The sequence below is a fragment of the Pempheris klunzingeri genome, chromosome 19 (genome assembly GCF_042242105.1).
Source record: "Pempheris klunzingeri isolate RE-2024b chromosome 19, fPemKlu1.hap1, whole genome shotgun sequence".
NCBI classification, from domain to species: domain Eukaryota; kingdom Metazoa; phylum Chordata; class Actinopteri; order Acropomatiformes; family Pempheridae; genus Pempheris; species Pempheris klunzingeri.
Window position 1 is genome coordinate 13,116,563 of NC_092030.1, and position 11,262 is coordinate 13,127,824.

Here is an 11,262-nt window from a genome sequence, read left to right on the forward strand (position 1 = left end):
TCAGCACCTCAGCCAGTTATGCAACATCCTCGGAGCCACACAGACGCTTACAGGTGACAAGAACTTCGCCAAATGCTTCCTTATTGCTGTGAGCAAAGTATGTGTGGATGCTGCAGTGGACGTGAGGCGCCACGGACATGACATCGTCCAAAACCTTTCCACCCACAGTGCCTTCCAAACGCAGTGGAAAGAGGCAGTCCCAGAGCAGGATAAATGCTCAATGGATGAGTTAATGAAAAAGCTGAAAACAGCGAAAAGGACCGCGGGCAAAGGACAGCAAGAATAATACTGTTGATAGATAATAATTGTCAATAAATGCCCTTCATGAATTAGATATAGCAGATGAGACTTGGATTTGTTAATCAAATGTAATACCTTTACTGTCTTTGTTTTCACATCCACCTGTTTTTTCTGCTCCTCCACACCCACATTTTTCAGGTTTACAATGAATTTGATAATAATAACAGCTAGCAGCTGTTACTGCACACATGTATACAGAAGATCACGAGTGCAAAACCAGTGTTTGGTCTTGGGCTCTTCAATTATGAAGGACTGAGTGAAAAACGTAATATTCTAGACTAGCCCGCAATATTGGCGTAAATAAGACTCGCCATTGAGCCAGCTTTGCTTTTCTACATGAACCAAACCACGCCGGCTGTCCAGGTGTCTGATTTTAGATAGCATGCTGGTCTTCCAGAAGTAAAAGAGGAGTGACAGGCATGATGTGTAACATAACACAGCGGTCGGCATCAAGTGGTGTCCTATGCTGCCTGCCAGTTCACTGTTTTTACACAGATGTCGATTCGGTCGTGTTACCTCCTCAATGCACAACAATGCTCGCTCCATTCCGTGTTTGTGTGTTTTACACAGGCTGCGAGGCAGAAAAACAGGCATGGAAAGGCCATGTAAAAGGGCCTATTGTGACTGTGCATCAAAATGTATCTTCTTAGTCTTATTTTTTCAACTGATGAAGGTAAGAGATGCATAGCTTTGTGCACAAATAAATATATCCCACATCAGAATACCTCAGACTTGATGACACACAGCAAACCAAGGACAGCTAGTGTTTTCCGGCACAGGATTACTGGTTTGTTTCTCCCAATTTTCTCCTTACATGTTCTCAAATTTGTTCTTCACTCACAAATCTCCACTTGCAAATCTCCTTTTGCTATATTTTTATTGTTTATTCTTATTAGGTGCACTTAATAGGAAGGATATGCACAAATGACCATGTGCACAAAACACAGCGTTGTTTTCACGGTGAATGTTGCAAACAGAAGGGAAGTCTCCTGACAGCTCAGTGGTGGTTTAGCTATCACAAATACATACCTCACTGACAGTGTTAGTGTGTGTGTTCTTCTCTTTCTTGGAAGCTGATTCACAGAGGCTGGATCTCATGGAAGTAAAATGCTGCAGATAAAGGTCAAATGATGTGTGCGTTTGTACTTTGTACCTCATTGTATATTCATTGTGTGTGTGTGTGTGTGTGTGTGTGTGTGTGTGCTTGTTTTCTCATGTGCCCCTGTGTGCGTGCTTAACATTTGAAATCTGTACGTTTGCAGGCTATTAGCTTTTATGGGAGCATATGGGAAAGCACTCAAGTCCCGACTTCACTCGACACAAGCACACACATACACACACAAGTAAAAAACACACACATGCAAGTTGGGCTGACGGAGAGAAACTCCCCTGATAGTCTGTGAGCAATCTGTGTGTGATATTGCAATAATACTCATACCCATGCATGGCTTTATATTTGTTGTTTGTCTTTTCTGACAATCTTTACTCTGTTCTATTAATGGCCAACAGTTAATGGCTCTTACTCTCTTATGTCTACCATGTTTTATCATACCTTTTGTCTTTCTGTCCCTGCTTTAGATCAGGTTCTCTGTATTTTCCCCATATCATGCCCCCACTTCTCCCTTTCCAACTCTCCTGACTGGATTTACTGGCCAGAGGAGAGGAAAATGTATGAATCAGTCCAAGGTTGCTCACTCCCAAGGAGAGGGGAAGCCAGAAAGCGAGGGAACAAGAGGGAAAAAAAAAGATGAAGAGAAAAGCAAGAAAAAGGAGGATGGAGAAATACTGAACAAACTAGAGATGGAGGACAGGGACCTCTTTGCCCTCACCGCCACAATAAATGATGATGTCAGCATTCAGCAGACTGGGGCGACTGCTTGTTTTGTTTTTTCGTATAGTGGACACCTGGGTGTACTGTTGCTGCCAAATGTGTGTGTGTGTGTGTGTGTGTGTGTGCGTGTGCGCCTGTGTGAGAGTTTTTACATGCATTTAGGGGATATGACCATTTGGCTGCACAGGTCATAAATCCTTTGATGAAGGAGTTTGGTCACACACACAACCCCCTGCCTCCCTCTCGCTCTGTCAGACACACACACACACACACACACACACACAAACTCACACACACTGGGTTGGGCAGGGCAGGACCGTGGTTAGCTCTCCAGATGGTTTTAAGGTTAGTTAGAGACTACACTAAAAGGTGCTGTTTGCAACCAAAGCAATATGTGTGTGTGTGTGTGTGTGTGTGCATGTTTAGTGTGTGTGAGTGTTTATAGAAACTCACTCACCCTGTACTATTTTTGGCTTTTCTCTTTTTTAAATACTAATTTCACTGTTAATAGTAACACACACACACGCGCGCGCACACACACACACACACACACACACACAAATGCACCCTCAGTAAAGAAACTTCATTTTGGGGAATTTAACCACAAAATATGTGTGTGTGTGTGTGTGTGTGTTTGTGAGAGAGTGGGAGATGCTGTGATAGAGAGGGAGCGAGAGCGCTGGCATGTGTCAGACTGAGCTGACTAACTTTGAGGTTCCCTGATTCATAAATAGTCGAATGTCTGGATATCATATGTTGTGTGCAGATTTACAAGTACAAGAGATTTCTACAGTGGAACGCTGTGTCTCTCTCCCCCTCTCTCTCTCTTTCCCTCTGTGTGTGTGTGTGTGTGTGTTTCTCATTTGTTGCTCTGCCTGCCCGCTTTTTTTTTTTTTTTCCTTTTTACTCTGCACAACTGTAATCAAAACCACAGTCTCGAGGACTGTGTACGACTTTCCCATTTGTCTCTCTTGCCTTTTTCTTCTCTTTTTTTCCCCTTGCTGTTAAATTTAATCCTGATTTTCCCTGAGTTCTTTCATCTGCTTTCTTTTTGTCTCTTCTAGTCTAGTTTCTGCGATTGTTTCTCTACTATCGATTCTTAAGTTCATGCTGCAAAATCTTAAAATATATGTAAACTGTATATTAAGTAATAAACTGATCATCAACTCAATGATTATAATGTAGCACTAACTTTTACAGTAGCTTTTTTTTTTTTTTTAAAGTTTGGTCTTAAATACATTGTCAGGAAACATACTGTAAATCCCTATGACCATTTTTTTTTTTTTCACTCTTTAACCAAATTCCTCATCTGTGGAGCAAGCCAGGCTCCTTCTTTCTCTCCCTTCTCATACCAACAGTGTGTTTCTCTTTTGCCTCCTGCAGGAGAAGGAGAAGAAGTACATGCTGCAGGTGGACAACCTGAAGCTGCGCGATGTGGAGAAAGGCTTCATGTCCAGCAAGCATATCTTTGCTCTCTTCAACACTGAACAGAGGTGACATTAGAAACGCACACACATCGCTGGGTGTAAAAGAGTAACATATAAAACACGAAGAGCATCACTCAGTGCTTAGTTTTGATCTCACTGTGTGTCCACAGGAACGTTTATAAGGACTACCGTCAGCTGGAGCTGGCCTGTGAGAGTCAGGAAGATGTTGATGCTTGGAAAGCCTCCTTCCTCAGAGCCGGAGTTTATCCTGAACGGGTCACGGTAGGATGCGCGCACACACACACACACACACACACTCATATATATATATATATAAAGAGAGAATTGATGGAGTGTTTATAGTAAGGTGATAATTCTGCTTTGATGATGGATTGAGTCAGATACAGTCTGAAACCAATATTATTAACCTAAACAAAAACTAAAGCTGATCATTAGTCTTCTTGTTTTGTTACATGAGCGGCATCGACTGTTGCTGTGATGTTCATTTGGAGTCTGTTTCAATGTTGTCAAGTCTCTCATGTGACGCTCTATCTGTCCTCTTTCACTGTCCGTTTTCCGTCGCTGTTATAGGACAAGGAAGGAAAGGTAAGTTATTTTCGTGTACATCCTGCTTTTCCATCATTTTTGGTGCCTTCAGTACCTAAAACAATTACTGTATTAGGGTCATGGATCTACTACTGCTACTACTACAATCAATACTTGTAATATTTTTAAAATCAAAACATAAAAATAAAATGAAAATCAAGCGGAAATTTCAAAAGGAAGAGTTCAAATTTTCTGTATCTGTTTCAAAGCAGTCACACAGTAATTATTGTGGAGATAATGTGCATGTATTATTCCATTCTTTTTGAGGAATTGATTTCTTTGTAGCGATGGTCAAAAAGATGAGAGAGCAGCATATGTGAGAGTATCTACAGTCTCTGTCTCGCTCCCTCATTCGTCTCCACAGGGTGACGGCGGAGATGAAAATGGCTCTGACAACTTAATGCACAGCATGGACCCTCAGCTGGAGCGGCAGGTGGAGACCATTCGCAACCTGGTTGACTCCTACATGGCCATCGTCAACAAGACCGTGCGCGACCTGATGCCCAAGACCATCATGCACCTCATGATCAACAATGTGAGTCGTCAGTGTGGGTTGCGGCAGGTGTCACCCGTTAAAGGTGACACCCAAAGACACGGAACTCTAAATTAAAACCCGCAACTTTAACTTTCATCCCAAATCATCTTATTCCATCCAGACGAAGGAGTTCATCAACGCAGAGCTGCTGGCCCAGCTGTACTCGTGTGGCGACCAGAGCACGCTGATGGAGGAGTCACAGGAGCAGGCCCAGCACCGCGACGAGATGCTGCGGATGTACCACGCCCTACGGGAGGCCCTCAGGATCATCGGTGACATCAGCACAACTACCGTAAGCACCGCCACGCCGCCTCCCGTGGATGATTCCTGGCTGCAGGTGCAACGGGGCGGCTCTGGAGGAAGGTAAGCCGTGATGTGATCAGGGGAAGAGCAGTAGAGGGAGTGTGGGGGATAGTAGGTGGGAACAGATGGACACAAAAAGTTTCCTTGTCAAACACTGCACCAGAAATCACTTACAGCTCAGTAGCCATGGGGGACAGCAGTTGTGTTAAATATCTGACAAATATCAGGGGTAATCTCAATCTTAATTTCTCAGGCTTTGCTCCCAGATCCATGTTAAATTTTGACCCTCAGTGGACAGACAGAAGGAGTGGATAGCATCTCAATGATTGGATTAATGGAGGAGGAGGTGAATCCTTGTTTGGTAATGTTTAAAAAATGTGGTGCTGGGAAATTGGACAGAAAAGGAACGTGTATGATGGGATTATTCAAGAAATACGTCAAGAAATCGAGCAGCTACACTATGATTATTCTACTAAGTGACCACTTGCTTGTTTCTCTCCTCCCTTCTCCCCCAGGTCTCCAGCCACCAGTCCGACTCCAAACCGCAGGGCTCCGCCGGGACCTCCAGCCCGCCCAGGCTCTCGCGGGCCACCGCCTGGGCCTCCACCCGCAGGGGGACCCCCGGTCCCGTCTCGACCGGGCGCTTCCCCGGACCCTTACAGTGGGCCACCACCCACTGTTCCGTCCCGGCCTAACCGCGCACCCCCAAGTGTGCCCAGGTGAGTGGAAACATGAGTGGCCTTTCAAATGAACGACGCTTCTTCACACCAGCGTAGTTTACAATATGTTTCAGTAGGTCTCACAAGGACGTTAACATCCAAACCATAGCTTGGAATATTATGACAAGCTATCCAAGCTGAAGTGTGGATACTCTCTGTTACTAAGGGGGATGTGAAGACACCTGGATGAGGGGATTAAGGAGGTAAATGGAAAGTGGAGAGTACTGGTTGTGATAGAGGATAGATGAATAGACGATTAGATTGATAGAGATCCCTAAATAGGTGGATAGACCGTGAGATATCTCATGATCAGTGGGCTATTCTCCTCGTTTTCTCTTGGTTTTGGATAAACATTTGACTACACGTTTCCACCTAGACTTGTGGGTACCTTCCTGCCACACTTTGAACTTTCAACACGCTGTCGAACATCACCGATAAAAGCTAACGCTCCACCCATATTCATCACTTACTCCCACCTCACCGCTGTCCTCATCTGACTAATCGTGCTTCAGAGCAAGTCAGTGAAAAGTGTGGATCGTCTTTTCTGTCCTACATTAATTGTATACGGCTTTGCGCCTGTTGTGCCTGTGTTTGTGAGCTAGCTGAGTTTTTTTTTTTTTTTTAATCCTGGATTCATTGTCAGAGTAGCAGCTTGCCTCTTTTACTGTAGGAGACACGAACGTTGCTGAGCAAAGCTCTCACTGGCAAATGCAGAATCAAAATCAGACAGAGGAGTATCCCAAAATCCTCACAGACCCCCTCACTCAACATCCTCAATTTCGCGTTGGTATTCTGGTTTTCTGGAGAGCTGAGCACACGTGACATCGGTCATTTCCTGCACTGTAACTGTTTGCACTCCTTTTCTCTTTTCCTCTTCTTCATCCCTCTTTTCCTCACCACACCTCTGTCCCACACACGACTATGGTTCCTTCCACAGAATCACTATCACTGACCAATGAGGACTAACGTTTCTGGTACGTTGGGCACTGTCCGCCATCTTCATCATCACCATCACCACCACCACCACCGCCACCATAATCATCTTTCCTTCTTCCTCTTCCTCTCAGGAGGCATCCTTTCGCTGCACGCCATCTTCTTTTTATCTCACTTTTCTTTTCTCTCCTCAGAGCGCTGCATGGGCAAACACACAGCCAGCTCGGAGGGTGTGTTGTGTTTGTGTCAGTGTTTAAGGCTTTTGGAGTTGAACTTATGTATTGAAGGGGTATTTCAGAATGCGTTGACATGTCCTTGTGATACATTATAACAGGTTGAACACGATTCAACTCGAATGTCCAAAACTTATTAAGATTATTGTTTTTTTTCGTGCTGGTGTTACATCCCACCCACCCTTCCCTTTGTCTCTGAGTCTCTATCAGCGCTCAGTACGGCATTTAGCGATTGTGCAGGCGCTGCTGGTGATTCTCAACCGAACCTTTTCCCAGGGAAAGTTTCACCTTTTAAAGCAAATAACTTAATTCAATTCAATTCAATTCAATTTTATTTGTATAGCCCAATATCACAACAGAGTGTCTCATAGTGCTTTACAAAGTTCACTGAAATAAACAAGTGTAAGCGAACAAACAATCTAATAAAGAGTCCAGCAGTCGATGAGGCCAATGGATCAGTCCGGTGGATCAGTCCAACTGATTAATCATCCTGAAACCCTTCAGAATCACACTGTAAGATCGTAGCCAGTGTTTTTGGAGGGTATTTTGAACGTATGCCCTCTTACTATGCCTAGAATCTTCAACAATAGCCTGTTTCTGCTCTCCTGTGGCCGTATGAGATTAGAGATTACAATGACAGAGTTGAATTAATAGGATGTATAAGTGCATGCCACTGTGCTCAGACAACACTCAAATGTGGAGTCATTCTACCTGCATTTGGCCTCGACTGCATTACCCACATTGCGGCCATCTTAACTGAGCCTGGTATCTTTGTGATGTTGGTTGTGTTTGCGGGTTTCCTTCCATGTGTTATCTTATGCAGTAGGTGGTTATCTGTGTGAGTGAAGGTGCTGTAATTCTGTGTATGTATGCATGTATTAACACATGGGGGGGCCCTGAAATAACAATATGTAAGTATAAGTAAAGGTTAAATGGGGACTGCAGAAGACGTATGGAACCACTAATCCAACCTTTTCCCGTCCTCTCTTCTTTATATCTGTTCCTATGTGTTTGTGTGTCCATGGCAGTCGGAGACCCCCACCTTCTCCAACCCACTAGACCTCTGAGCTCCTCCCTCCCTGCTCCATCCGCCCCACCTCCGGATGAGAGGCCGTGGACAACAGTGCCACCCTCCTGTCGTTTTCTGCTACACCCGACCTGTGCTGCCAGACTCCGGCGCCCTTCTCCTGCCCCCTTACAGCAAGACACGTCTCTGTTTTTCTCCCAACCCCCCAACCCCCCTCCTCACCCATACTGCTCCGTTTCACACAGAGATGCAGAATACTTGAAACACACCTGCATGGCTGACATATGAACATGCTGCACCCTCTGCAGAAACTACAAAGACGATATGAAATAAAAAGAGATTTGCGCACTTGTGCATGCACATCTGCTTACATAAACACACACACACACACACACACACACACACACACACACATATATATATAGTAAGTATATATACAAGCGAACACAGACATAATATTTGTTCCCACCAATAAACCTAAGGTGGGAAACATTTGCCAATTTAGCATGACACTTTGCCTGAGTATAACTTCATACTCCAGCCTTTCTAATGAGTATTCTGGCTGCTGACTGATTTTTTTTTTTTTCTCTTATTAACATTTGTTTTATCTTGTTATTTCCCCGCTTTATTTTCATTCACCAACAGATGTTCATTTTTGTGTCGCTAATACACTTTTTATTGCATGGCACGCTCAAAGAAAAAAACGTTTCCATCTGTCGCCTTCAGAAGAGAGTTTTAAAAAATGGTTGTTACTTTTGGAAAACACGACGCTGTCCGCAACCATTTCTCCTGTTTACTTATTTTGGCGTTTTTACGACATATTGAGCAGCTGGAAACAAGAGATTTTGTTTTGAAATGACTTCACTGAAGTGCCGCTCTCTGTGAAGTCAGATTCCGCAAAGGATCTCAGGCTCCGAGGTGACCTATCTGTGAGGGATTTTCCTGGGGTCTCTTTTCGTTTCATCTTTCACCTGTTCATCCTGCCACGTAAAGCCTTCTTTTATCCTCTCTCTATTGCTACCCTTTTCACCAAACAGCCGGCCAGACAAGGGTGGGCCCTCTTGCCCTGAGAGCCCCGTTTTGCCATTCGACTCTTCGGAGAACCTCCATCCCACCACCACCCTCCGCTTTACCTCCTCTCCTCTAAAGCTCACCCAACTATGAAAAAGACTTCCCTCGCGCATCCATCACTCACTCAGCTCACGTGAGGGAGGAGAGCTTTAAAGAAATAAGGGTGGCCGCCTTACCTGGAAAGACAGGGACTGCTGTTCTTCATCCTTTCTTTCCCTCCCCCCTCCTCTTCCTCTTTCTCCCCTTGCATCAGGACTGCAGGAGCGATCATATGAGGGACCTTTACCCGCTGGACTTTAATCCTCGCTGTCACTCGCTGAATTCACTTGTGTTACAACTTTCTTGTATAATTGAATCATTGTGAGTGGACGGCAAAACAAGTCGCATAACTAATCACACACACACACACCTGTGTCACAACCACCTCTCAAAAACACTGCTGTCTGTGCTTTAACACAACCTATGCAACAAAGAAACCAGTTTCCCAATGTTTTTTGTTTTTGGCTTATAGAGGCGCTTCCCATGGCACTTTTCCCACTTTCCTCCTCTCTTCTTTACAAAAACCTTGTTACTGCGTTCTTTTATTGAGGCGGGATCTAAATAGAAAGTGCAATACATAGAATGTCCTTCAGCAGTCAGCTGCATAACACCAGTCACTCAAGAATTTGCATCTAAACTGAGAGGAAAGGGATCTGTGGCCTGGGTCGCACCCCGAGACTGTTATTCAGAGGGAATGAGGTCCCCAATGGGAGAGGTTTTGGGAGACAAGTGTGTCTGCTATATTGACAGGAAAACTTTCAGCCTTTCAGGTTTATGATCTGCCACTCATTTTCTGCTTTTTTCCCTCTTTTTTTCCCCCCCTTTTCTTTCTTCTCTCAGTGGTCACGGGGGTGAGTGAGAGCATGAAAACAGCCACAGTCTATGCATAAAACTATCAAATGCTCCTCCTGTTTCACCCTCACATCGCTGTCTGAGAGCCTGTGAGTCCAACCCACCTTTTCACGACCTGTTTCGCCACCGAACCCTGCTGTCAGCGCGATGTGTTGTGTTTTGACCCCAATCAAAAAACAACCAACCTACCAGCCACAAAAAAAAAAAAAAACCTCCTACCTGTTCCTCAATTGATGTCATTCTAGGCATTTAAAAACCACCTGAAACACTTCAGTTACCCCCTTGTGCATCTTAGTACTCCACACCTGCAACGCTAACACAACAAAGCATATTCTACTTATTATTTAACAGTAAATAGTTTATTATGGACATATCTTAATGTGTTCTTATGTATATGTGTGGTGCATCTTATGGGACTTCCACTGTCTAGAGATTTTAGTCTGCAATGTGTGAAATCGCTGAATATTTAAATTATTATGAAGAAATGGGTATGTGTATAAGGAAATACTATTTGAAATACATATAAACATGTGTAATGCAGTGACGTAAATGGACGTCGGCAGGTTGTTTGATACTTTAGCTCGTAGCAGAGAGGTTTGTTTTTTGTTTTTTTTTCTCGTCTCTCTCTCTTTCTCTGTGTAGAAGAGTGGAGAGGGACAGTGTGAATGTGTCAACTCCTGCAGCAACCAGGTTCTGCATCTTGTTCATGCTGCTGAGGACGGAACGGTGACTTTTCCCCCGCAGGACTGCTGAGCTTTGTCAACACATTAAAAACCTCACTGTACCGAATGAAGTTTTACTCTTTATCTTCTTTCTCTCTTTATGACGGCATAACAAAATATGAGTGTCAACATCAAGGAATTTCTATACTCTAAATAAATGTGGGTATAGTTACAGAAAGTATTGTAAAGCCAAGGATCACTCCCTGATGTCTTTGAGAAACTAATGAGCCAAACAGCAGCTGTTCTGGAGCTTTCGACCTCATCACAGAAATGCTGCAGTCAAAAGGGAGTCTGCAGTTCCATCTGCTAATGAGGACTGTGTGATACAGTCAAAAGCTCCAGAAAAGCTACTAAATGGACCTTGAGGTGAGATTGTTTAGTCAGCTGCTGTCTTCAAAATGAAGAAGGTCTACTGTGACAGCCCAGTGGGTCAGGACAAAGTTAATTATTGGCAATTGTGCATCCATCCGCAGTAAATGCTTTTAATGAAAACGCCCTGCTCTTAGTTCGAGCCTGGGACAACAGAAAAAAAAAGCCATTTGCTGAAACAATTTAATCAAAAAAAAAGGAAACGGTTGAATACTCTATATGCGAGACTTGAGGGACCTGTTTGGACTACGTTCTGGTGATTTTTCTTGGCGGAAATAATGGTGTGAAAGCCAGA

The 11,262-nt window shown here is 44.0% G+C and overlaps 1 protein-coding gene across 1 annotated transcript in view; it reads left to right on the forward strand.

Moving 5' to 3' along the window:
- Window positions 1-8,037, forward strand: part of dnm1a (dynamin 1a) — a 48,343-nt gene extending 40,306 nt beyond the window's left edge. Inside the window, exons 17-23 of the mRNA XM_070850067.1 lie at window positions 3,515-3,624; window positions 3,729-3,840; window positions 4,150-4,164; window positions 4,529-4,699; window positions 4,821-5,062; window positions 5,518-5,721; window positions 7,916-8,037. Coding sequence (XP_070706168.1) covers window positions 3,515-3,624; window positions 3,729-3,840; window positions 4,150-4,164; window positions 4,529-4,699; window positions 4,821-5,062; window positions 5,518-5,721; window positions 7,916-7,946 — 885 coding nt within the window. The 3' untranslated portion in view covers window positions 7,947-8,037. The remainder of the gene's footprint in view (window positions 1-3,514; window positions 3,625-3,728; window positions 3,841-4,149; window positions 4,165-4,528; window positions 4,700-4,820; window positions 5,063-5,517; window positions 5,722-7,915) is intronic.
- The last annotated feature ends 3,225 nt before the right edge of the window (window positions 8,038-11,262 follow it).